Source organism: Thamnophis elegans, chromosome 3 (genome assembly GCF_009769535.1).
Source record: "Thamnophis elegans isolate rThaEle1 chromosome 3, rThaEle1.pri, whole genome shotgun sequence".
NCBI lineage: Eukaryota > Metazoa > Chordata > Lepidosauria > Squamata > Colubridae > Thamnophis > Thamnophis elegans.
The window spans coordinates 148,485,576-148,512,888 of NC_045543.1; the positions used below are offsets into that span (position 1 = coordinate 148,485,576).

The following is a 27,313-nucleotide window of genomic DNA, read 5'->3' on the forward strand; positions in this document are numbered from 1 at the left end:
CTTGAAGTTGGGGCTTGATCTTTAGAGAATAGACAGAGCTGGGGGTGGATTTTTGTGCATGATCTGTTTGCTGCATAGTTTAACTTCGTTGTCTCTCTTCATACCCACTGTCCACTTTTCTTTCCATAGAATGGGGATGTATGTATTTCAATTCTTCACCCACCTGTAGATGATCCTCAAAGTGGAGAACTGCCATCGGAAAGGTGGAACCCCACCCAGAATGTCAGGTAAGACCCTCCGAGGCCGAGAATTTCCTTCTACCCAACTGTAGTACAGGTAGTCCTTGACTTACGACCACAATCAAGCCCCAAGTTTCAATTTGCTAAGCGAGACAGTTGGGTGAATTTTGCCCCAATTTACAAACCTCTCTTGTCACGATTATTAAGCGAATCATTTGCACTTGTTAAGTTAGTGACACGGTTATTAAGTGAATTTAACTTCCCACCCCCTTGACTTTGCTTGTCCGATGGTCGCAAAAGGGGATCCCAGGACACCGTAACGGTCGTAGATGTGAGTCAGTTGCCAAGCACCCAAAGTTTGATCTCATGGCCGTGGGGAAGCTGCAGTGGTCATAAGTGTGAGAAATGTCTGTAAGTGCAGAAAACGGCCCTAAGTCAGTTTTTTTTCAGGGCTGTTGTAACTTCGAATAGTCACTAGATGAACTTTTGTAAGTCGAGGACTACCTGTAGAGTCCAGGGAGGCTCCTCCATCCCACCCACCTCCATGCGTGCAGCCCCTAACCCGCCATTCAGAAAAATAACCCAAATCATCTTTGAAGTTCATCCTGCCCATCACGATTCACAGATGCCAGGTATTTGCTAACCCTAAACACTCAAAAGAGCCACAAAGGTCCTAACCAGAAGCCCCCCGTTCAATTCTGAGGCCGACCGGAAGTCCGGTTCTCCCACCGTAGAGTCTCCTCCTAGTGCGGCGTACTTTTTCTGCTAGCTCTGCTGGCTGGAGAATTCTGGGAGTTGAAGTCCACAAGCCTTAAAGTTGCCAAGTTTGGGAACCACTGTTATATAGGGTCCCCTGCTTGAATGGGGTTGGACTAGAAGATCTCCAAGATCCCTTCCAGTTTCCCTGAAAATAAGACCTCTCCGGATAATAAGCCCAATCGGGCTTTTGAGCGCAGGCACGAAAATAAGCCCTCCCCGAAAATACTCCAACACAGCAGCAGCCATGAGGTGACCACACTCGCCGCCTCCTTCACCTCAAAAATAATAAGACCTCTCCGAAAATAAGGCCAAGCGCTTATTTTGGGGGAGTCAAAAGAAAATAAGGCCCTGTCTCATTTTGGGGGAAACGCAGTATTCTGCTTAGGTGCGCTGAGCTCTGAGTTCAGTTTCTCCTCCTCCTCTTTCCCCAGGACGATCCTACTGAGCGTAATCTCCTTGCTTAATGAGCCCAACACCTTCTCTCCGGCAAATGTGGACGCCTCCGTCATGTTCAGGAAATGGAGGGACAGCAAAGGGAAAGACAAAGAATACGCGGAAATCATCCGGTAAGTCTTAAGGCGGGAGCGGCTGCTGGAGAAGGGGAGCCCATTTGGGGCTCCCGGATCTTGGTGGTTTCCTTGCAAGCGTTTCATGAGCGACAGCTGACATCACTTAGGAGCAGGGGGGAAATCCTTCTGGTTCAGCCCGATTCTCCTTGTTGTTTTGAACTGGTAGTTAAAAAAAGAAAAGCTGTGAGCCGCGCAATCATCAGAAGCCCCCCCCCCCCCCCTCTTTTTAGTGCATTTTTTCCCTGCCGCTTCAGATTGTCGGAAGCTTTCAAAAAAGCTTCCGGCGATTGTGCGGCTCGCAGCTGAGCCGTGTGATCGTCGGAAGCTATTTTTTTTTTAGCTTTTTAAAGAATTTTAAAAATGCTTTAAAAAGCTAAAAAAAACAGCTGAAAGTGGGAAAAAAAGATGGCCACGCCCACCCCGTCACATGACAACCCCTCCCCAGCCACGCCCACAGAATTGGTGGGGTGGGAAATTAGATTTCACCGCTGGCTAGAAGGGAGGGGGGGAGAGGAGGAGGAGGAGGAGGAAGAGATGATGACGATTGTGGAGTCCTTGGTGCCTCTGCACTTTCTTGTTCCTTTCAGATGTTTCATGGCCCCCAACGACTGACTGGTTGTTAACATCAGCAGTGCTGGAAAGCACTGGGGGACTTCTAGCACTGATGATGTTCCCTAGTTGGGTCACGAAACGTCTGTAGGAAAAGAACGAAGCTCAGGAAGCAACAGGCACGTCCCACAGTTGCTCTCCTCCTCTTCCACAAACCACACACCCTTCTAGCAACTGATGAAGTTACCTACTTGGGCCATGAAACAGCTGCGGGAAAACCACTAAGGACGCCACAATCCTCCTCCTCCTCTTCCTCTTTCTTCCTCTTCCTCTCCACTCTTATTTAAGCACTGGATGATGTTACCTACTTGGGCCATGAAACGTCTGCAAGAAAACAGCCAAGCTCAGAGTGGGCCCCCACAGTCAAATTCAAATTCAAATTCAAATTTAATGAATTTATATGCCGCCCAATCCTGAAGGACTCCGGGCGGCTTACAGAAATACATCTCTAAAAGGATAAAATTAAAAAATAGAGAAGAAAAGCAGATTAAAAAAAACACTTCATGCACTCAATCTAGGTGGGGCTGGACCTCATTCATGGGTCAACAGCCCCAGGCCTGCCGGAATAGCCAGGTTTTAGTAGCCTTTCGGAAGGCCGAGAGAGCGGGAAGGGTCCGGATCTCTACGGGTAGATCGTTCCATAGGGTCGGAGCAGCTACAGAGAAGGCCCTCCCCCGAGGAGCCGCCAGACAACATTGTCTGGTTGACGGCACCTGGAGAAGGCCCATCCTGTGAGATCTTATCGGCTGTTGGGAGGTATGTGGCAGAAGACGGTCTCGCAGATATCCGGGCCCTAGGCCATGTAGGGCTTTAAAGGTGATAACCAGCACCTTGAAGCGCGTTCGAAGACCAATAGGGAGCCAGTGCAGCTTGCGGAGGATAGGTGTAACATGGGTGTATCTCGGTACACCCAATATCGCAGTCCTCCTCCTCTCCATAAACTTCACGCTCTTCTAGCACTGATGAAGTTACCTAGTTGGGTGATGAAACGTCTGCAAGAAAACCTCCAAGCTCAGAGAGCACCAAGGACCTCACAGTTCTCCTCCTCCTCCTCTCCATAAACCTCCCTCCCTTCTAGCACTGATGACGTTACCTAGTTGGGTGATGAAACGTCTGCAAGAAAACCTCCAAGCTCAGAGAGCACCCCTCGGTCCAACCCTGAGCTCCAGATACTCTAGAGGAAGAGAAAAATATCCGGGGCAGAAGAGAAACCCTGAGCTTCTCCTCTGAGATTCTTGACCTCTGTCCCCGCCTGCTAGTGACCGGACTCCTCAGTCCAAGGGGTTCAGCTCTCCTGATCCAGGGGCACTAATGGCTGCCGGGCAGAACCAGGGAGATCCAGCTCCCTCAAGCCTTTGTCCAGTTGGACCAACACATGGCTTGGAATTACAAGCGGTCCTCAACTTACGCCCACAACGGAGCCCCCAGCTTTATGTTGCTAAGTGAGACATGTTCCGTGAGCTCTGCCCCATTTTACGACTTTTCTTGCCTCGGTTGTTAAGTAAATCACTACAGTTGATAAAGTTAGTATCCCAATTGTGAAGTGAACTCGGCTTCCCTCCTGATTGTTGTCGGAAAGTCACAAAATGGGATCACTCGATCCCGGGACAGCGCAACTGTCATAAATAGGAGTCAGTTGCCAAGCCTCTGGATTTTGAACACATGATCGTGGAGCTGTTGGAAAGGTCGTAAGTGTGGGAAACGGTCGTAAGTGTGGAATAAGGTCGTAAGTCACTTTTTTCAGTGCCGTTTTGACCCTCAGCGGTCAATAAGCCAACTGTTGTAAATCAAGGACTACCTGTTGTAAGGAGAGTCCTCGTGCGTTTGGTGGGACCTCGGATGCGGCTATGGGAAGCGGTGGGTCTAAGTGGCTGGCATCCGTGGGGCAAGGGAGACCTGGGTGTAAAGTGTGAGGGGTGGAGGGGGTGGGCGGGTGAGGAAGGAGGCTGACCCGCTGCCCCTCATCTCTCCTCCCCTCCCCCTTGCAGGAAACAAGTGCAGGCCACCAAGGCGGAGGCGGAGAAGGACGGTGTGAAGGTGCCCACCACGCTGGCCGAGTACTGCATCAAAACTAAAGTGCCTTCCAATGACAACAGCTCCGACTTGCTTTACGACGACCTGTACGACGACGACATCGACGACGAAGACGAGGAGGAGGAGGAAGAGGAAGACGCTGATTGTTACGACGACGATGATTCCGGCAACGAGGAGTCGTGACCTGTCCCCTTCTGGCCCTTCTTCCCCCACCCCCGCCCCACTTTCCCCCCGTCCGCCCAGCCTCCCAATCGTACTGCCCTGCCAGTTTTGCCAGAGGGGATGCAGGCGGTAAATCCAATGACCATTCAGAAAAAAAGAAGGAAAACAAAACAAAAAAAAGAGAGAGATATACCTTCAAAGGGGCGGGCGGGTGGGGCAAAAAAAGACCCCAACCGAAACGTGCGTTTCCTGCTTTTCTCCTCTCGTACGGAGTCAAATTTTCGTCCATCCCCTCCATCACTTCCCGGTCCTTTTGGCTTCGTAGCGAGAAAGACCTGCGCGGATGATCTTGGATCGCACTTCCTTTCCAGTCCCATCACTGTGTTTTTGATTTCCCTCCCTCCCCTCCCCTCCTTTTTTTTTTTTTTTAAAGAAAAGACAATACCTCCCCTCCCCCCACCCCCTTCCCTGCCTGCCCCTCTTCCCTTCCGGAGAGTTCACAGTACAGCAAAACAGTCTCGCTCTCTCTGTTTAGGTTCTCAAATTAAACCCAGTCTTTCATCAAGAGGTTTTGATGTATTTTAACGCCTGGTGGAGACCGTGGAGGAGTGGAACGACACCTTCCTCCGCGAGCTTGCATAGAATCTCACCCCACCCTTTCTTCTTTTCCGGGGCCTTCTTTGCTGCTCCTCATGTGCGCACTTGTTTAGCCTTGTGGTGGTTGGTGCCGATGGTGGTTTTTTTCCTTTTTTGGTTATTTTTTTCCCCCTCTCCTCCCCCCTCCCCAAGGTGGAGGGCGAAAAGCTTCTGTGTTTTTGAACTGGGCCGCTGTCGGACGTGGTGCCAGAAAAGGCCAGCTGTTCCAATTTCCAACTTTGCTAAGCTCACGTCGGGACGAGGGAGGTGGGTGGGATTAGCAGCTTGACAAGGAGGGCCAAAAACCTCCTGAGGCAGATGGAGGGGGGATTGTCCGAGACCGGGGCGGTTGTCTTGTGATATGAATCTTCCAATAAACACGACGAAATGCGCACCGTTTTCTTTTCCCCGAGTTAACAGAGGGTTGCATCCAGGGAGCGGCTGCCTCTTTCCCCGATGGCGGAGAGCAGTGCCGTAATGCGAGGCCAGGATGGGATCTGGAACACGGCTTCTTTCGGGGAAACCCAGCCGCTTCCTGCACCCGGAGGTTTGCAACGGGCGCCTTGCCGCAGATGGGCCTTTCTTAGGAAGAAGCGAGCATCCATGGGGCTGGAGAGATAGAGGCCGGTTGCCCCCAAAGCATTTCTTAAACCGAGGCTCTCCAACCTTGGCAACTTTTGTGGACTTCAACTCCCAGAATCCCTCAGCCAGCATAGCCTAGCTGGCTGAGGGACTCTGGGGAGGTGAGGCCCACAAGTCTTCAAGTTGCCGAGCTTGGACTGAGCCTGTCTCACACCACATCAATGCGGGAGAAAAAAGAAACAGACTTGTCCGAAAGGAAATGAGGATCGCAGGTTGCAGATTCCAAAAGAGCCAATAGAAAACAGAGTCTTTGGGGAGAATTGCTTGTGTTCCTTTCAGGCAGGCAGAGCTGGCGCTGTCGGGACCATGGCTCCTTGGCCATCAAGTCCAACTGCCCAGTTGAAGGGTTCCCCATAAGAAGATTTAGTGCTTTGGGGGAATGGCGGTGGGAGGTTCGAGCTTATTTCGGCAGTGACGGTCTCAAGGGAAACCAGCCAAGACCCAGTGAGAGTTTCTAGGGTACCTGCCATGTTAGACTCCCCTCTTCCTCCCCTCGGCCATCAAATTGCTGGGATGGTGCCAGACACCCATCAAGGAATCGCGCTTCTCCTTCAAACTCTGGCTTTGCCTTTCCCCCGGCCCGTTTCTGAGCTTGGCCCTCGGGGGCCTCTCGGGATCCTAGCTGGGAAGGCCCCGCTTTGACCCACACTGACCCAGAGCCGCCGTTGGGTCTTCTCAGGTTGGACGGCCCTTCAGAACTAGAGATGGTTGCTGCCCCCTCCCTCAAAGGCTTTCAGTTTTGCTTCTGGCCCCCTGGTGGAAAGATGGGGTAGCTCTGGGTGGGTCCCCCTGTTGGACAAGGAGGGCTGTTTGGATGAACCCCTAGTTTGAAACAAAAAATTGGAAACGGATGAAAAGAACCGATGATAGTGGACAGAACAATCAAAATGCGTTAAGAGCCTGGCTTTGGACAATCTTAATTTTATTTTTTCGTTCCCTCCTGCGAGAGGAACTCATTACAAACTCTGAAAACGTGCAGAAATGGAGAAAAACGGGGAAGCTGTTGCCACGGGCACCCCGAAGGTCAGCCCTGGAATGAGGTCCTCGAGGAGGAGGGAGCGGGTGTCTCTGTCCGCGCTGGGTCCGGCATTGGCATCCTTGGCTTGAAATGAGGATGCCGCGTCTTTCGGCTGTCTTGTATTTTGACTGTATTCCCTCCAGTGACTTCTTGTATGCTGAAGCTTGATGGTGTGGGAGGTGCGTTGTTAGGCCTCTGTCCTTTGGGCTGCATTTTTAGGAGGGGGGGACCCTCTCCCCACCCCCCTCTCTGCGGCAGACCGACGTTCCTCTCTGGTCGAGCAACTTGCTGGTTTCCCCTTTCAGGATCCAACCGATTTTGCCGGACGTGTGGATTCAAGAGATTGGAGGACAGTTGTTTACTTGAGCCATCCCTGGCCTGGTTCTCTCCTCTCTTTAATAACCTTTTTGTCTGCGTTTACATTTTTCTGATTTGAAAAGGAACGAAAAGTAAAATTAAAAATCAGACGCAGTTCCTCGCCCTTTTTGAAACCAGCAGGGAGTACACTGGAATCCTTTTGGGGTGAAAATTTCAGTGCTGAAATTCTTAAGTATTTCTTTCTTTCGTTCTCTTCTTTGGTTGGTTCAATTCCTTTTAGACCAGGTTAACAAACGTCGATATTTTTTTCTCCCCCTCTCTTTGTGTTGTCTGTCTCTCTCTCTCTCTCTCCTTTTGGTAATTTAGTTTTGGTTTTTCTGCACATCTGTCGAACTAATAAAATGTGGAATACAGTCCCGCTCTTCTTACTGGTTGCATGTTCCAAAACCACGTTGAGTTTGATGGCCTGCTGAAGTTCTCGAGATGTTGCCGTCTCCAGCAGGGTTGGAAGTCACTTATCTTCCCTATCAGTTTGTAAATGTGAGTGCGCATGTGCACTTCGACTTTAAAAAAAATGCCTAAATGGGATGCCATAGAGCCAGGATGGGTGGGTGGTGCCACCCAGTGGTGAAATCATTTTACTACTGGTTCTATGGGCGTGGGTTGGTGGGCGTGGCGGGAAGGATACTGCAAAATCCCATTCCCTCCCCATCAGCTGGGACTCAGAAGGCAGAGAATAGATGGGGGTATGGCCAGCCAGAGTGGCATTTGCTGGTTCTTGGAACTACTCAAAATTTCTGCTACCGGTTCTCCAGAACCTGTCGGAACCTGCTGGATTTCACCCTTGTTCCCACCCGCGAGTTTCCACTACAAGTTCAGGTGGCCGTGGATTGATGGGTATGGCAGGGGAAGGACGTCGCAAAATCCCTATTCCCACCCCACTCGGGGGCCAGCCAGAAGTGGCATTTGGGGGCAGGGCCAGCCAGAAGTGGCATTTACTGGTTCTCTGAACTACTCAAAATTTCCGCTGCCGGTTCTCCAGAACCTGTCAGAACCTGCTGGATTTCACCCCTGGTGACACCCTTGATTTCCACAACTGATTCAGGCAAATTGGAATGGTCTCCAGCCTTGCTTGGCTCCTGCTGCCAATAACGCCAGTAGGGCTCACTCAGTTCTCTGGGCCCTGCATTGCAAACATCTTGGTCATATGTGAACCACCACAAACCACACAAAGAGAGGAACTGTGTGTCTGTGGATTCATTCAGGCTTGGTTTGCAGTTTTTAACGTTCTTCAGGGAGGTTTGTTCTGGTTCTCTTCCAATATCTGGGGGCAGCCACAAAGTCAATTTATTTTCCAAGGCACCCAAGGGCAGGACAAGAAGCGAAGGATGGAAACTAATCAAGGAGAGAAGCAACCTAAAATTAAGGATAATATTCCTAACAACAAAAACAATCCGTGGAACAACTTGCCTCTAGAAGTTGTGGGTGCTCCAACACTGGAGGTTTTCAACAAGAGACTCAAGAGCCATTTGTGTGGGATAGTATAGTGTTTCCTGCCTGAGCAGGGAGTTGGACTAGAAGACCTCCAAGGTCCCTTCCAACTCTAACTCTGTTAACCTTCAGGGTGAAAATGGCAGCCAAGATGCAGGATTGCAGTCATTGCTAAGATAACCCCTCCCGTTTCAAAAAAGGGTTTGCAGTTTTAAATTGGAATAATTTTATCACTGAAGGTCCCTGCTCTCGTGTCCCCCCCCCCCAAATATCGGTTTCACAGCTTCCAGCCATTGGCTCCAATTCCGTATTTTTCCGAAACTCGTTTTAACAGAAATTTTAAGCTGGACCACAGATCCCTGATCCCAATCCCTGCTAGCAAAGTCAGGCCAAAGCAGTAGCCAAAAACAGCAGAAGGGAACGAAGTGTAGCATTTGAATTCTGGTGCTCTTTTTGTTGTTGAGATCCTAACATTTCCAGAATAGTCTTCAAACTACTGGATTGGCATGAAGGAGAAGCACTGGCTGTGTTGGTGGCAGAAAAGGCAACCTGGGGGGCTGCCAGGATACGAGAAGGAAACTGATCTGCTCCAGAATCAGTCCAACAACGCCCCGTTTTCTAAGAGCTGTAGTAACTACACTGCTCCAAACCTCACCTTTTGCAACCCTGGTAGTTTGAAACAGTCCCGATTAGGGGTGTCAAAATCAAGGCCTTTGGCGGGGGGGGGGATTAGAACCAGCTTGTGGGATACTTAGCAGAGGTGGGTTCCTACCGGTTCGGCCGAGTAGATAGTAACTTGGCTGGCCACGCCCTCGAACTGGTTCTGACGTGGCCCTCAATGGAATCAAGTTTTGACATTCCTGGCCCAGGGGATTCACCGGCCGCTATAAGTTAGTTCCCTCTGTCCGTTGTTGCAGTCCATTACTTGAAGAGCCTCATGAGCAACATGGGACTTTTGGATAAGCAGAAGCTTCCCATCTCAGGCCAAGTCCCACAACTGCTCGGCTGGCTCTTCAGTCGAAGGGCGCAGAGGCTCATGAGGGGAAGGAAGACACTGAGCTGATGATTGGCAGGTTCATGTACGAGACCCGGATGCTGCCAGGAGTGAGTGCCCGTCACTCACTCCAGCTCCTGCCGACCCAGCGGTTTGTCAGTAGACTACTGCGAGTAGATAAATAGGTACCACTTTGATGGGTAACTTAATGGGGACGTGGAAGGAACCCTCAACTGGGCATCCTCCAGGCAACAGTGAGGTCACAGTTGAAATTGTTTCAACATGGAAGTGCTTTGGCACTCCCAACAGTACTACTAGTAGTAGTTGAATTGCTAACGATCTAAAGAAATTACCTTCTACCATTTCTGGGGGCACTGATAGTTCCCTTTATTGGTGGTAAACTGATAACCTTCCCAAGCAAACAATCCCTGTGTGTTGACCCCTTCCCCAAGTGCTGGGTCTCCATCCACCCAAGGTGAGCAAGATGCCCACACGAACCTTCCGAGACTCACTAAACAGACCAATGATGGGTTCCTCTCCCTGGCGCTACCGGTACGCTGCTCACGGGGCCGCGTGTCCTGTTTGTGCGTGTGTGCTGCCCACGCAGGCGCACTCCATCGCCCTGCGACGCCCAGCTGCTTGTCAGAGGTTGCGCAAGCGCCGCATGCTATGCACATATGTGCACAATTGGCCAGTTGCTTCAAAAACAGGTATAGAACTTGGGCGGGTGGGCCAAATGAGCCACTGTACCGGTACGCGGTCAGCTGCTGTGCGCTGTGCATACCAGCCAGAAACCACCACTGAAACAGACCCACCTCTTCCTCGTCTTCTGAGGACCCAACTCTTAAAGTAGGAAGCTTCTGTTTCCCATATACTCATTTCTATACCAAATAAAAATAATGTTAGCTTCTGCCTTTCGGCAGTGGCACATGGGGCCCCTTAAGAGCCGCTGCTGAGTTGGGAGGGGTCAGTTACCGAACCACCCACCAAATCCGCTTGGAAAACAGAGACCGCAAACATTGTCGATATGCTTAGAACTTTATTAGAGGAGGGCCTGGGCTAAAAAATAAATGAAATTTCTGAAACCTTCATTAAGGTAAGGGGAAGTTTCCTGGCACCCGCCCCCTTCAGTCCTGGTGCCCCTCTCGAGAGGGGGGCGGGAGGAGAACGTGACCATGGAAGGCAGGAGGGTCTCCTGGTCAAGGAAAGGGAGGCTCAGGATCGGCAGACACCATTTGGGGAGACGTTGACAGTCTAAGCACTGGCTACCGGAAACGGAAAAACCGGGAGTGAAGGGAGGCCGAATAACCCTTCGCTTATTTCTCAATTGTCCCAAGAAAAAGTGCAACGTTGCAATTGATAACTAGGCTGCCCACGACTGTTCAACCTTCCGGCTGGCAGGAATGGGGGCCAAAGAAGCGGGGTCCTTCGGAAAACGCCAAAATGATATTTTAAAAGAAAAATAAACAACTGATTAAAAACTCCCGTTTTTCTCGATTCTTCGACTGCTAAAATCCTCCAAACTATACAAAAGTGTGTGAGAGAGAGGGAGAAGCTGCCAGAGGGCCTGATGGAGGGAGCCGGACTGCTTAGTGCCCCCCTATCGGGAAGAAAAATTAAAAAGAGTCTCCGGAAACATGCAGGAACCACGTTTGGGCTCTACTACCTTTACAAATACATACATAAATAGTTTACATAAAACGGCAAATCGGGAAGAGTCACAAACGAGGGGAGTGGCTGCCAATTCTTCCCACGGGGTGTCTGGGCCGAGCTCTCCCGGGAGGTTGGGGGGGGTTGGGGGGGGGGCGTCTCTTCCCTCTGTAGTCGACCGTCTCCGGTGGGAGCCTGAGAACGACCTGGGCTGCTCCGGACTGTCTCCCGGCCTTTTCCTCTGCGCCAGAGCTTAGTTCGTCCAGTATGGAGACGTTCCATAGGTGGTTTTTGTCCCCTGAGGTTTCTGCTGCAGGGCACTTGGCTGGTTGCGTTGGCCAGACCCCCCCTACGGAGAACCGGAGAGGAAAAGTTTTATTTCTTATTTCTTTAAGCCATTTCCTCTGGGCGGTGTATAAATCAAACATTAAAGGCATAAAAACAGTATCTATCTATCTATCTATCTATCTATCTATCTATCTATCTATCTATCTATCTATCATCTATCTATCTATCATCTATCTATCATCTATCTATCATCTATCCATCCATCCATCCATCCATCCATCCATCCATCCATCCATCCATCCATCCATCCATCCATCTATCTATCTATCTATCTATCTATCTATCTATCTATCTATCTACCTATCTATCTATCTAAACAGCTGTGTGTGTGTTTGTGTGTGTGTGTCCCTGCGTAACTCTGGAACGCCTGGAGCAATTTCAATCAAACCTGGCACACAGATGACTTACTCTCTGGGGGGAAAAAATACTGTGGGGATAAGACACCCCCCCCTAAAACCCCTTGGGGTGTGCGTTCTGTTAAGGTACAGCCTGTTGTGCCTTAAAATGGCTTCTAATGTACTGCCTTAAATTGGCTTCTACTGTACAGTGCAGTGGAGTTGCCATGGCTTCACAGTACTCCACGGGGGGGGGGGCTCCCTCTGGTAAGGGGGAAAATCCAACATTAGGAATTACTCTCCTGGGAGCACAGGGAAAGCATTTTTAATTAATTTAATTGTCGCCGAAATCAGGGCTCAGAGAGGGGTTGCTCTTGCCATCGCCTCTTCAGGAATTGCGGCGACGTTCACGGAAGGAGGGAGGGCAACCCATTCTGCGCTTACGCTGCCACTTGACATCGCTATTCCTGTCTAATAAAGGATTGGGATAAATAAATACCCGGGCAATGCCAGGTTATCAGCTAGTAGCAGGGGTGGGTTTCTCGCCCCGTTCCAACCGGTTCGGTTGGAACGGGGCCGGCGGTGTCCTCGTGCACGCGCGCAGTGCACGCATGCGTACTAGCGTCTGTGCGATGCTCCAGCTGCTCCTGGAGGATCGCGCAGGAGCTATATGCGTCCTGCGCATGCGTGGAAGCGCAGAACTCGTCAAAACCGGGTAAGGAGGGCGGGCGGGCGGGTGGGCCCTTCGCCGTTCCCGGAAGTTACTTACTTCCGGGTTCGCCGACCAACCGGTTCGCGGGGACCGCCACGAACTGGTTGAAACCCACCCCTGACTAATAGTATATAAAACTTGTTGGGTCTTTGTGTTCCCCAACTGTCCTTGGGGCTGATGCTCTTTCCCTCATCACACAAGGCCTCCCCGTTTCCTATTGTTGCCCCAGGTTGATTCAGGGATGTTAGGCATGTCGTAGGATGCCCCAAAGATACTTTTTTTTTCCAAAGGGCAACTCCTCTTTCTTGGGTTTTTTTTCCCTTTGAAAAGTTTTGGTTCCCCTCCAAGATGACGAGAAGTTGATTCTATTGCTTTGTAATGCCTTGGCAAGGCCACGCTTGGAAGACTGCATCCAATCTTGGTCACCAAAATATATAAAAAGCATGTTGAAACTCCAGAAAAAGTGCAGGGAAGAGCAACCAGGATGATGAGGGAACTGGAGGATAAAACATATGAAAAACAGTTGCAGGAACTGGGCATGGCTGGTCTAGTGAAGAGAAGGACCAGGGGAGACAGGATAACAGCCTTCCAATATTTGAGGGGTTGCCCCAGAGAGGGGGGGGGTCACACTATTTTCCAAAGCACCAGAAGGCAGGAGAAGCAATACATGGAAACTTGCCAAGGAAAGAACCAACCTAAAACAAAGGCATCATATTTTTCGGAGTATAAGACGCACCCCCTCCTAAAAAAAGTGGGTGAAAATCTGGGTGCATCTTATAGACTGAATACAGCATTTTTGGCCTCCTGAAACCCCTTTACAAAAATGGACGTGCAGAGGGTTTGGGACACCTTCAAAGTGCTCCTGGGGGCTGGGAAGGGCAAAAACGAGGGAAAAACTGGTGTTTTTTGCTTGTTTTTGCCCCCCTCCTCCCAGCACCCAGGAGCACTTTGAAGGCGTCCCAAACTCTCTGCATGCCCCTTTTTCACAAAAAAGTGGGGCATGCGGAGGGTTTGGTAGGGCTGCAGAGTGCAAAAACTTTTTTTTTAAAATTTACCTCTTCAAAATCTTGGTGCGTCTTATAGTCCGAAAAATACGGTGTACATGTCTAAGTGCTATATTGCTATTTTGACCAGAAAGAAAACTGGGGTTCGAAAAGTCTAGGGGCCATCAAGAGGGATCCAGTCACTCACCTGCCCGTCCTGCTGAAGATGATGGTGCAGCACCTGGGAATGTGGCTGTTGGTGCGCAGGCAAGATATGAAGGAAGGGTGCCGGGGCGTAGCCAGGAGCGGCCCCGGGGTTCAGGGGCCCCGTGGAGCTGAGGGCTGAGGGAAGGTTGAACGGGGGAGGGGTCCCGGCATGGAATCCCTGCTTGTCGAAAGTCTGGAAAGAGAAGGAGGGGGGGGGGAAGAAAAATTGAAAACATGCGCCCTTTAAAAAGCCAGGGTGGGTAGAGAAGCCTCATCTGCAGCAGAGCCGTCTGAAGGCCAGAAGGTGGCTGAAGAGCAGGACGATTCTTCTCCCAAGGAAACTCAACTCAGCTCAAGAAGGTCCATGAGGCTGACTTTGTTCTGGGTGAAAAAAGACCCTTATCAGGGATCCAGAGAGCATCCAAAATTAAATCAGAGTCGGAGGCAAAGGATTCCTCAAAGTTCCAATTTATGAAGAGAGCCGTGTTGGCACATCTGGGAAAATCTGAAAGCTTCCTGGTTTCCCCACCCAGTTGAAAGTTCAAGATCTTGCCCCCCGCACCCACAAGTCCATCCCATTGTCCAATCTCCCACTGCCACGCTGGCAGTTTCCACCCATCCAGTTCCAGCCAGGTGCAGAGGCAAAGATGACCTTGACTTTGTTGTTATGGCTACATATAACCTAACTTTGTATAATTCCCCCTCCCATTTTCCCACCGTAGAAAGTGTGGCATGCCTGAAATCGAAAAAGTAAAGATGGCTTGCAGATATGACAGGCAGCATCCCCTCAAAAGAAACCCCCTAGATCAGTGTTTCTCAACCTTGGAGACTTTAAGTCCCGTGGACTTCAACTCCCAGAATCCCCCAGCCAGCAGCTGGCTGGGGGATTCTGGGAGTTGAAGTCCACGGGACTTAAAGTCTCCAAGGTTGAGAAACACTGCCCTAGATTGACGAAATTCAAGGCTTTGTGGTCCCTGCCATTTGCTGAGTATTTATACCAACATTTATACGTATATTTGTATTTATAAGCAAGTTGAGGTAGTACTTGAGAGACCGCCTGCTGCCAATTACCTCCCACAGACCCATTAGATCTCACAGGGTTGGCCTCCTCCGGGTGCCATCTACCAGCCAATGCCACCTGGCTACTACCCGGGGGAGGGCCTTCTCTGTGGCAGCTCCGGCCCTCTGGAATGAACTCCCCGCAGGGATTCGGACCCTCACCTCTCTCCAGGCCTTCCGAAAAGCCGTCAAAACCTGGCTGTGTCGGCAGGCCTGGGGTTGATGAGCTCCTTTCCCCTCTCGACATGTATGGTTATGCGACTGTTGTCTACTTTTATTATTTGTATTTTGTCTTTTTATGTTCCCCCTTTTTTCCCCCTTGAATTGTTCGCCGCCCTGAGTCCTCCCGGAGAAGGGCGGCATACAAATAATAAAATACAATACAATACAATCAACTTACAACTGTTCACTTAAGGACTTTGGAAGTTATAACTGCCCTGGAAAAAAGAGACTTATAACTGTTTTTCACACTGACTGCCGTAGTAGCATCCACCTGGGTCATGTGATCAAAATTCAGAGGCTTGGCAACTGGCATGTACTCATGACAGTTGCAGTCTCCCAGGGTCATGTGACCTCCTTTTGCGACCTCCTCCCGACAAGCCAAATCCACGGGGAAGGCAGATTGACCCAAGTATTTCATAACTGCAATGATTCCACTTAGCAACTGTGACAAGGTTGTAAAATGAGGCAAAGCTCGGCAGTGTCGATCGGCAGCAGCAATGTCGAGCTCAATTGTGGTTGTAAATCGAGGACTCGCTGTGTTTAAGGAAACTGAGGTTATAGAAGCAGCGGAGGTCAGGCTACTCAGAGGTCATGGCCCCATCGGATCCCAGTTCAGAGGAGGAGGAGGGGGAACTGGGACCATCTGACGGGGATGGCGCACTATCCTTGGTATGGTTGGCGAGGTCAGGGGCCGAGGGCGATGTTGTGCCGGGCGCCTGGAGCATTGGGGGAGACGGTCAGCCTGACGGAGAGCTGCCTGCCCTCACAGAGACGGGGGGGATCGGCTGAAAACAGGCCATGATGCTGAGAGACAGAGGATCCCCTCCAATGGGGAACGGCTGCCTCCCCCGCTCAATCCGAGGGCCCAGAGAGCAGAGCGGAGAAAGCAACCTCCAAGGAGGACTGCTAGGCTGCTGGCGAGGAGGCCGCCTCTCCTTCCTCGCAACCTGGTTATGGGTTGACTTAAGTCAGTGTTTCTCAACCTTGGCCACTTGAAGATGTCTGGACTTCAACTCCCAGAATTCCCCAGCCAGCATTCGCTGGCTGGGGAATTCTGGGAGTTGAAGTCCAGACATCTTCAAGTTGCCAAGGTTGAGAAACACTGACTTAAGGAGATGCCTTAAGGGGGAAATCTGTCAGGAACCAGTGACGGTTTTGGCTTACAATCTCCAGGCTTTCACCCGTGCTCTTACTGTGACTTGCCTTTGGCCCCCGGACTCTGGAACTCGCCCCATGGCCTTGCGCCTGGTCTTTGAACTCTGCCTTCGCAAATCGCCTTGTTGCTTACTAGCTCTGCATTGTAGAACTGTGGAGAGCTGCCTTCAGGGTAGGGCGAGGTGTTGTAGGGACGTTTGTTGCGAAACAACAAAAAAAGAAGAAGAGGGACTCAAGCTATTCTCCAAAGCAGCTGAAGGCAGGACAAGAAGCAATGGGTGGAAACTAATCAAGGGGAGAAGCAACCTAGAACGAAGGAGGAGTTTCCAGACAAACAATTAATCAGTGGAAGAGAAGTTGCCTCCAGAAGTTGTGAATGCCCCAACACTGGAAGTCTTTAAGAAGAAGAGATTGGACAGCCACCTGTCTGAAATGCTATAAAGTTTCCTGCCTAAGCAGGGGGTTGGACTAGAAGACCTCCAAGGTCCCTTCCAAGTTGAGTCAACAGAGCAATAAAGGATTCTACCAAGGCCGGCCTCTACCTAGGCGATCTGGGTCGTAACATTGACAGGACAGGACAGGACAGGACAAAGGACCATAAGATTCTCAGCTGACGGACCTTTCAGAGAGAGAGAGATGGGATGCTGAAATGCCACCAGGACAGGGTGTGGTCAAAAACATGGCAACTATGCAAAGGAAAGGCAGGTGGAGCTTCAGCCATGCTGTTCTGTGGCTGCTGCAATCTTGATCTTTTAGGTCACTCCCTCCTTGGGACCCTCCCTGGCAACGAAGGTGCTGAACTCACCTGAGCCTTGTTGTAGACAGAGCCACTAATGTCAGGTACTCCTGTGTTACTTGAGTTCACAGAAACACCTGGGGACAAAGAAAGAGAGAGAGAGAGAGAGAGAGTTGTGCCAGCTATGCAAACAGCCAAGGGGAGTTTTTTATTTTTTTAAAGTTTTTACTTTATTAAAAAATATGAACATTCCATCTTTTCTTAAACAGTATGTCATCTGGGTACAAATATCTCTGCAACACTACATTCACTACATTGATATTCATTCTCTACCTTACAATATATATTAAACAGTTGAGTATAGTAAACCTGTTCGTTTTCCCTCTTAATGTATCTTCTAATAAAAATATAATTACATTAAACATAATCATCCCCATCATAATGCTAACAATTATCCGAGGTGGCGCAGTGGTTAAATGCAGCACTGCAGTTCTGCAGTTCGGCTGTTCAAATCTCACCGGCTCAAGGTTGACTCAGCCTTCCATCCTTCTGAGGTGGGTGAAATGAGGACCCGGATTGTTGGGGCCGATATGCTGACTCTGCAAACCGCTTAGAGTGGGCTGAAAGCCCTATGAAGCGGTATATAAGTCTAACTGCTATTGCTATTGCTACATCTCTAACGTATTTTCTACTCTTCTTTAATTGCCTTCTTTTATTTCTCTAACCATTGATAAAATAATTCCCCTATCTTATAATATTCAGTTTGTTCTTCCTCTTTAATTATTAGCGTTAATCTATTCATCTGTGCACATTCCAATATTTTCCTAATCACCTTCTTATCAGTAGGGATCTCTTCACTTTTCCAATGTTGTGCAAATACAATTCTAGCTGCTGTTAATACCTGAATAATTAGATATGTGTTCTCTTTACTATAAGTTTCAGGTAAAATCCCCAACAGGAATATTTCTGCTTTTAAATCAATGTGCTGTTTTATCATCTTTTCCAGCCATGTATGTATTTCTGTGGGCCTCCACAATTTCAAAAGGTGATGGGTTATGATGTTCTTTGAACTTTAAGGGTCTGACACCCTCCGAGTGCTGCTTTCCTCTGAGTGGAAGAGCCACATGGGTCACAGAGTGCAGCAGAATTGATGCTCCTTCATGCCTTACGAAAACAAATTCCATTTTTCTTCCGAAGCAGAACAAACTGGAATTTTGAATGTATTACTCCTGCAATTGTTACCCTGCCTTTTCCTGTCCGCAGCGCACTAAAATCCATAGAAAATGAATGGATGGATGGATGGATTCAAGTAATGAACAAATTAATGAACCAGCCAACTAACCAAACAACCACAATTTAAACCTATGAAATGGGGCAGAATCCCAGTTCTTAAAATGGTCGCCGTTTCCTTCACACCGGTGGAAGTTTATATTATATTATATTATATTATATTATATTATATTATATTATATTATATTATATTATATTATATTATATTATATTATATTATATTATATTATATTATATTATGCTATATTATATTATACTATATTATACTATATTGTATTATATTATTATATTATATTTATTATATTTATTATATTTATTATATTATATTATATTATTATATTATTATACTGTATTATACAATACAATACAATACAATACAATACAATACAATACAATACAATACAATACAATACAATACAATACAATAGCAGGGTTGGAAGGGACCTTGGAGGTCTTCTAGTCCAACCCCCTGCCTAGGCAGGAAACCTTATACCGTTCCAAACAAATGCCTATCCAACATCTTCTTGAAGACTTCCAGTGTTGGGGCATTCACAACTTCTGGAGGCAACTTCTGTTCCACTGATTAATTGTTCTAACCGTCAGGAAATTTCTCCTCAGTTCTAAGTTGCTTCTCTCCTTGTTTCCACCCATTGCTTCTTGTTCTACTCCCAGGTGCCTTGGAGAATAGTTTGACTGCCTCTTCGTTGTGGCAACCGCTAAGATATTGGAAGATGCTATCCTGTCTCCCCCGGTCCTTCTTTTCACAAAACTAGACATACCCAGTTCTTGCAACCGTTCCTCATATGTTTTAGCCTTCATCCCCTAATCATCTTTGTGGCTCTTCTCTGCACTCTTTCTAGAGTCTCAATATCTTTTCTACATCATGGTGACCAAAACTGGATGCAGTATTCCAAGTGTGGCCTTTCCAAGGCCTTATATAAAGTGGTATTAACACTTCATGTGATCTTGATTCTCTCCCTCTGTTGATGCAGCCTAGAACTGTGTTGGCTTTTTTGGCAGCTGCTGCCCACGGCTGGCTCCTATTTAAATGGTTGTCTACTAGGACTCCAAGATCCCTCTCACAGTTACTACTATTGAGCAAGGTACCACCTATACTGTACCTGTGCTTATCATTATATTATATTATATTATATAATTATATTATAAACTAACATACTTGTTGATAACCTGGCATTGCCAGGGTATTTATTTATAGGGGGAAATGTCCGGACAAAACATAATTTCTAATGTTGGATTTCCCCCCTTACTAGAGGGAGCCCCAATGTGGAGTACCGTGAAGCCGTTACCATGGCAACTCCACTGCGCTGTACAGTAGAATCCGTTTTGCGGCAGTACAGTAGAAGCCATTTAAAGGCACAACAGGTTGTATCTTAACAGATCGCACACTGTGGGGTGTTAGGGGATGTCTTAGCCCCACAGTATCCATTTCCAGAGCGCAGGTCAATTTAGTTGAAATTGCTCGAGGTGTTCCAGAGTTATGCTGGAATACACACCAACACACCCATTTAATCATATTCTGTTGTTTAATTTATTATCTAGCATATTTTATTTGACAGGTGCCACCCAACGGCCTAAAAGCAAAATAACTCTCTAAGTACAACATAAAACATGAAACAAGATGCCCAATGCAGTCAGTTCAAGGCCAGGGAGAACATCTGGGTCTCCAGTGCCCTCCAGAAGGCCTCAGGACAGGAGCTGTCAAATCTCAGGCCCAACTAGGGAGCATCCTCAGTGCTGGAAAGTGAGAGGGGGGGGGCTCACTCTAATTCCCTTGATTGTCTGAGTTGGAAGTTCCTTGGTTGGGTACCCAGAACACTTCTCCCCAACACTAGAAGCGCAAGCCACCTATGTAAAAATGAAGAACAAGACCCTCTCTCTGTTGTGGCCCACCAGCTGCCAGCGGAGATGGCAGCAGATTCGGGCAGTGAGGAGGTTGGGGAGGAAGATGGGCCGGTCCTGGAGTCTGGGGAAGGCTCTGCTGAGGGCTCTGTGTCGGGGGCAGAGAGGGGGCCAGGGCTGTCCAACAGTTATCAGCTGCCTTCAGAGTCAGACATCAGTGAGGCAGAGGAACAGCTGGAGCCTGTTCCCAGTGTGCGCATGCGCAGAGTTGCTAAATGAAGGGAACCGCTAAAGAACAGGGGTCGACTTGGGAGTGAGGCCACAGGTGGATGGTGGACGGCCCCTCCCAGAGGGAATCAAAGAGGAGCAAAAGGGGAGTGGAGTTTGCAGGAGACCATTAGTTCATTCCTGCATTCTTGCCAGCGTCTGAAAGATCTCGGCCTGGCCCCTCTCCAAGCCTGAGAAAGGTCGGTAATTGTGAACTATCTGGAAAGACTGTGGGAGGGGAAAGACTTTGCTGGAGAGGAATTCAATAAAAGGGGTTTCCCGGGACGAGGACTCGGCTTCGTGTTGCTGGGGAAGCCGAGGTCAGAGCACGCTCTTCTAGCACTGATGAAGTTACCTAGTTGGGTCATGAAACATCCTGAAGGAAAACAGCCCAGTTTGGAGAGCACCAAGGACCCCCCCCCCATAGTCCTCCTCCAATTCCTCCTCACAAAACCTGCTTCCTTCTAGCACTGATGAAGTTACCTAGCTGGGTCATGAAACGTCTGCAACAAAACAGCCAAGCTCAGAGCGCACCAGGGACCCCACATTTCAACCCTGAGCGCCAAATGTTAGAAAAAGGGCACCCCCAAATTACCTTTCCCTGCTCCGCCGGCAGCTGATTTGTTTTGTGCTTGCGAGGCGGCAACATACGGCCCTTTGCTGTAGTCTCCAGCCGCCGGCCCCTGGGTGAGGTCGTCATAGCCTGAGGGGGGGAGGGGAAAGGAAGAACGGGCATTTTTGTGGTGGCTATCACAATTGCAACTGTGCGCCGAGTATCGCAGCCCTGAAAGTGTAGCGTTACATTCCTCGGTTCTAAATGATAATAACTATGATTATCTCCAATACTGGAAGAAGGAAGACTTGCCTACAATCCAAGAATGGACATTGAAAGTCACAAACTTAGCCGAGATGGCTAAAATATCGGCATATCTTAAAGATCACTCAAATGAGAGATATAAACGAGACTGGAAAAAATGGATTGACTATATACAAAATAAATACGGGACCAAGAAACTCCAGTTAGCCTATGCTTAAGATCAGAAATGATTTAAATTGTTTAAAGTTAGTTCAGCAAGAAGAAGCTAAGGTCAATGCAGAATGTCATTAATTTCTTTATTTCTTTTTTTCTCAATAGATTTTAGACTGTGTTTGTTAAAAATCCATACCGTGTACGGGTTCTGGGAAGTTGGGGGGGGGGGGGAGGAGGAGGGGGGTTGAGGGGGAGGGTGGAGGGAGGGGCATACAAAAAAAATTGTACTTCAATGTTTTAATGGTTGACGAATGATGAAATATTTGTGTTTTTTAAAAGAAATAAAACCTTTTTTCCGAGAGAAAAAAAACAACAACTATGATTATCTCCCTGCCCATCTTGAAAACCCAACAAGGAGCAGAAGTAAAAGAGCATCAAATAAATCAGGGGTGTCCAAACTTGGGAACTTTAAGACTTGTGGACTTCAACTCCCAGAATTCCCCAGCCAGCATGTCCCTTCTTCCTGTGCCCCCCCCCCCCAGGAGCCGGGTTTGCAATGGTCCTTCCGCCCTGCCCAAAGATGGAGACATGCCCCCCCCTCCTCCTGAGCCTGCCACCCCCTGTGCCAGAGCCCCCACCTGCTCCGTAGCTGTGCTGCCCGTAGCTGCCAGCCTGCTGGAAGGGCGTGGAAGCGGCGTTCAAGGTCACGCTGTGCTGCTTGGCCGAGGCTGGCGGGACCTGCAGGGAGGGAAAGGAAGGAGGGTCAGCGCTTGTGAGGGTCTCCGGAGACTCTGCCTCGTCTGGGTCACGGTGGCCCCAAAGGGGCTTTTTCCAAGAGGCTACTGGGCTTACTTGGGGTTTTTCCTCCCTTTGAAAACATACGAAGAACGGTTGCAGGAACTGGGCATGGCTAGTCTAGGGAAGAGAAGGACCAGGGGAGACAGGAGAGCATCTTCCAATATTTGTGGGGCTTCCACAGAGAGGAGGGGATCAAGCTGTTTTCCAAAACACCCGAAGGCCCGAGAAGGAAGAGTGGATGGAAACTGAACAAGGAGAGATTCAACCTGGAAACAAGGAGGAATTTCCTGACAGGGAGAACAATCAATCAATGGAACAGAAGTTGCCTTTGGAAGTTGTGGGAGCTTCATCCCTGGAGGCTTTCAAGAAAAGACTGGACTGGTCTCTGTCAGAAATGGTGGAGGGTCTCCTGCTTGGTTGGGGTGGGGGTGGGGTTTGGACTAGATGACCTACAAGGTCCCTTTGCAACTCTGTTACCCTACCCTACCCATCAGAGAGGAAGGGCTCTATTTACAGTATGCTCAGTTCTAACGGGGGAAAAAATACAGGGAGTTCTTGACATAGTTAATGAAGCCTGCCCATCAAAGCTGACTTTAATTACATTCTTTGTAGAGGTCATTCAGAGAACACTGGTCATTAAACAAATCTGCTGTTCCCATGGTTTTGCTGACAACTAGAAATAACCCTAGTTGGGTAATAAAATGTCTGCAAGAAAACAAGGAAACTCAGAGATCACTAAAGACCTCACATTCTTCCCTCCTCTCCTCCTCCTCCTTCCCCTCCTCCCTCTCCTTTCCTCCTCCTCCTCCACCCTGTAAAAGTTCTCTAGTTGGGTAATAAATCATATGTTAGACAACAACGAAGCACTGAGAGCATCTAGGACTCCACAGTTCTCCTCCCTCCACCTTCTCTCCCTCCTCCTCCCACCCCTCCCCTCCCCCTCTCCTATCCCTCCCCCTCTCCTTCCCCCTTCTCCCTCTCCTCCCCCTCCTCCTTTCCTTCCTTCTCCTCCTCCTCTCCCTACTCCTTCTCTCCCTCTCCTCCTTCTCCCTCCTTCTCCCACCCCTCCCCTCTCCTATCCCTCTTCCTCCCTCTCCTCCTCCCTCCTCCTTCTCCTCCTCCTCCCTACTCCTTCTCTCCCTCTCCTCCTTCTCCCTCCTTCTCCCACCCCTCCCCTCTCCTATCCTCCTCCCTCCTCCTTTCCTTCTCCTCCTCCTCCCTACTCCTTCTCTCCCTCTCCTCCTTCTCCCTCCTCCCTCCTCCTTCTCCTCCTCCTCCCTACTCCTTCTCTCCCTCTCCTCCTTCTCCCTCCTCCTTCTCCTCCTCCTCCCTACTCCTTCTCTCCCTCTCCTCCTTCTCCCTCCTCCCTCCTCCTTCTCCTCCTCCTCCCTACTCCTTCTCTCCCTCTCCTCCTTCTCCCTCCTCCTTCTCCTCCTTCTCTCCCTCTCCTCCTTCTCCCTCTTTCTCCCACCCCACCCCTCCCCTCTCCTCCTCCCTCCTCCTTTCCTTCTCCTCCTCCTCCCTACTCCTTCTCTCCCTCTCCTCCTTCTCCCACCCCTCCCCTCTCCTATCCCTCTTCCTCCCTCTCCTCCTCCCTCCTCCTTTCCTTCTCCTCCTCCTCCCTACTCCTTCTCTCCCTCTCCTCCTTCTCCCTCCTTCTCCCACCCCTCCCCTATCCCTCCTCCTCCCTCCTCCTTTCCTTCCTTCTCCTCCTCCTCTCCCTCCTCTTTCTCTCCTCCTCCTTTCCCTCCTCCCTCTCCTCTCCTCCTCCTCCTCCTAACTGTAAAAGTTCCCTAGCTGGGTAGTAAATCATCTGTTAGACAACAGCCAAGCCCAGAGGGCACCAAGGGCCCCTCAGATGCAACAGTTGTAGGAGAATCCCAGACAACGCCCCCAAACACGGTTCGGGAACCTGAGACTTACAAACATGGTGGGGCCGTACTGGAAAGCACTGGGCACTCCTGGCACCCCGGCGTAATATGGCAAGCCGGTGTAGCTGTACCCGGGCGGCAACGTGGGGTTGAGGAAAGCCTGTTGAGCAGTGTGGTGGGCCTGCGTCTGGTTCTGCTGAGCCTGGGCAAGCGTGGTGGCGGGCGCGGGTGAAGCTGCATCTCCACGGCCAAATTTTGTGAGATCACCTGGACGGGAAGGAGGAAGCAACGTTGGATGTGAAGGCAATGGCGATTCCTCTTTGTGATGATTGAACAGGTTGTCCCACCAAAGGTGCTTTTGTTTCAAGAGGTAACTGGAGTTTCTGGTTTTTCTTTTGAAGGCGTTTCGCTTCTCATCCAAGAAGCTTCTTCAGCTCTGACTGGATGGTGGGGAAGGGAAGGATTTATGCTCCTTGCAGACAGCTGGTCATTTGCATCCTTTGAGAGGGTTGCTGAAGCTCCTGAAAAAGCCCCTTTGGGACAACCGTGACCTGGAGGACTGAGAATCTCTACAGACTTTTAGCTACACGATTTGAGATGAAGACCCTTAGAATGGTGTGGGAGTAAGAATGGATTTCCAGTGGAAAAAACTTCAGACTACAGGAACCATTTGCAGCACTCAGGTGACCCTGAGGACACAGACAAACCTCCAAGTGGCCTCAAGACCCTCTAAAAGGATGCAAATGACCAGCTGTCTGCAAGGAGTATAAATCCTTCCCTTCCCCACCATCCAGCCAGAACTGAAGAAGCTGCTTGGATGAGAAGCAAAACATCTTCCCAAAATTGGAAACAAAAAGTCATTCCCTCAAATGCAGAGACTATAAAAAAGGTGCTAGAATGCGCAGAAATGGACAAATTAATGATGGAACTAAGAGATAAAGGGGAATAGACATGGAACAGGTGGTACAATTGGCTTGAAAAGAGATGTAAAATCAACGCATACCGAATACATAGAAAATATAACAAAAGAAGATTGTATATATTCAGAAGGTCATAGAGATGTAAATATTGTATATATTGTAAAAATGAGTAATCATGAAACAAGGAGGTATATGTGTAAAGCAACAGGTCGTAGAATGGAAAACCTTAAATTAGGAAAAAAGAATACCGATAACGGAACGCTGTAAAAAGTGTAATTGTGGTTTTAATGTTTAAAAAATGCTGAATAAAAATGATATTAAAACAAAAGAAGATGACCACAAGGGGACTTAAGATAGTCGAGATGATGATGGACAATCTCGTGTTCACCCAGGTGATCAGGAGTCCTGGGGATGACATCCAGGCGGGCCTGGATTTTTGGCCTTCTCGGGGGCCCACAGAAAAGGCGTAGGAACCGACTGACTCCCCACTGGGGTAGCCATCACAATGCAACAATCCATCAACCTACAGCCTCGTCTGGACATAGGAAGCCCACAGCCATACCTGAGTTTTGCCTCACCTGAGTAAGGGTTGTTAGCAAGGGCTCCGTCTCTGCTGGTCAGGTTCGCAGGAGCAGGGAATGTGATTCCATAGTAATCCTACAAAAAGGAAAGCAACGGAATAATTGACAGGTAGTCCTGAATTTAGGACTACAAGGGAGTAGAAGGTTTCTATTGCAAAGCTTATAAGCTACTTATATGCCTCTTCAAAGTGTTTTACAGCTCTCTCTGAGCTGTTTACAGAGTTGGCATCTTGCCCCCAACAGCCTGGGTCCTCATTTTACCCACCTTGGAAGGATGGAAGGCTGAGTCAACATCTATCTATCTATCTATCTATCTATCTATCTATCTATCTATCTATCTATCTATCATCTATCTATCTATCTATCTATCTATCTATCTATCTATCTATCTATCTATCTATCTATCTATCTATCTATCTATCATCCATCCAATCCTCGTCCATCCATCCAATCCTCTATGTATAGCAATAGCAATAGCCCTTAGACTTATATACTGCTTCACAGTGCTTTCCAGCCCTCTCTAAGCAGTTTATAGAGTCAGCATAATTGCCCCCAACAATTTGGGTCCTCATTTTAACAACCTGGGAGGCTGAGTCAACCTTGAGCAGGATCAAACTCCAGACTGTGGGCAGAGTTATCCTGCCATGCTGCATCTTAAGCATTGCACCACCAAGATTCTTAAGTGAGTGATCTTAATAATATGACTTTTTTGACACAGTTAAGCAAATCAGTGGTTGAGTGACCCATGTGGTGGTGGTGGTTTTTTTTTGAGAGAGATTTTTTTATTGTTTTAGTTAAACAAAAAGACAAAACCATCTTTCGTTACATCTTGTTGAAAGCGTATCGATTGATTACAAATATATTCCATGCGTTTCTTCCACAATCCTTACATATGCTTCATTCAAATCAGGTTGTACATTTTAAGTCAAGAAAGAAAAGTTAAGTATTTTACTATCCCTGTACCATAATTCTCATTTGGTTATCATTGTTTAGACATGTTTTTATCTAGAATCATTTATATTAAAAGACACAACCACTTAATGGCATTCATTTGCAATTTCAATAGATCTCCAATAACATTGCACCTTTATGACATATTCTAAAACTAATTCAGTTAAGTAAGATATGTAAGCATCCCCCCACCCCAATAACATACCTGTATGTATCATTAAATATTGCCCACTAACATTTCATTGTTATTATTGTAGTTAACTAAAAGTTATTTACTGTTTATCTCACCTCTCCTCTTCAGGCCCACACAATATTATACCTTTATAGCTGTCTTTAGACAATAATTTATTAATAAGATTTATAGGACTTTTCCCTCAATCCCAAATTAGTTAATTACGTGCTAAGAAAATAAACATTAGACATCTAAGACAATCTAAGAGATGTTAACATTTCTACTTAACAATCACCCAAAATATACATTAGCATTTCTATGGCCCAGTTATTTATCCTAACTAAGGTTATTATTTCTCTACTAGTATCATAGTAAATTATATGTTAATGAATAAACATTCAATGGTAATCTAGAACAGTCTATAAGGTACTAAAATCTCTACTTATTAATCATCAATAATTAACTAGCTTTTTTCCATCAACTAGCATTATTAACCAGTATCTTTCCAGTAACAAAATGGTCTTTCCTTTTTCCTTAAGTATCTTTAATATGATATTGTAACAAGTAGAAGGAGAAATTTATTAAAGTAAAAAGAGTTTTAATTTAAGCCAAAAAAAGTTAAAGTAGTAAAAGGAAATAGAGAAAAAAAGATCCCTTCACCTCAAGCGGAGAGAAAGGAAACGTTGCAATCACTTCAATCCACAAAACATCGTTACAGGCAAGAGCAAAAAACTTTCTAAGGCAGTCCAATAGGGATTAAATACGCCACTTTGTTCTTACTTAAAGGACTAATTTAACTTAAGAAAAGAGTTTCT

At 48.1% G+C, this 27,313-nt stretch overlaps 2 protein-coding genes across 3 annotated transcripts in view; one reads left to right on the forward strand and one right to left on the reverse strand.

Annotated features, from left to right (window-relative positions):
- The window catches only part of UBE2R2 (ubiquitin conjugating enzyme E2 R2), a 73,154-nt gene extending 66,703 nt beyond the window's left edge, over window positions 1–6,451 (forward strand). Inside the window, exons 3-5 of the mRNA XM_032213415.1 lie at window positions 130–227; window positions 1,370–1,504; window positions 4,105–6,451. Of these exons, the coding sequence (XP_032069306.1) occupies window positions 130–227; window positions 1,370–1,504; window positions 4,105–4,333 (462 nt within the window). The 3' untranslated portion in view covers window positions 4,334–6,451. The remainder of the gene's footprint in view (window positions 1–129; window positions 228–1,369; window positions 1,505–4,104) is intronic.
- A 4,765-nt stretch (window positions 6,452–11,216) lies between these two features.
- Window positions 11,217–27,313, reverse strand: part of UBAP2 (ubiquitin associated protein 2) — a 138,091-nt gene continuing 121,994 nt past the window's right edge. For both annotated transcript variants that reach the window (XM_032213384.1, XM_032213382.1), the window contains exons 22-28: window positions 25,373–25,451; window positions 23,927–24,141; window positions 21,844–21,943; window positions 20,831–20,938; window positions 16,888–16,955; window positions 13,648–13,839; window positions 11,217–11,410 (exon numbers count right to left, since the gene is read on the reverse strand). In XM_032213384.1, coding sequence (XP_032069275.1) covers window positions 11,315–11,410; window positions 13,648–13,839; window positions 16,888–16,955; window positions 20,831–20,938; window positions 21,844–21,943; window positions 23,927–24,141; window positions 25,373–25,451 — 858 coding nt within the window. In that variant the 3' untranslated portion in view covers window positions 11,217–11,314. The remainder of the gene's footprint in view (window positions 11,411–13,647; window positions 13,840–16,887; window positions 16,956–20,830; window positions 20,939–21,843; window positions 21,944–23,926; window positions 24,142–25,372; window positions 25,452–27,313) is intronic.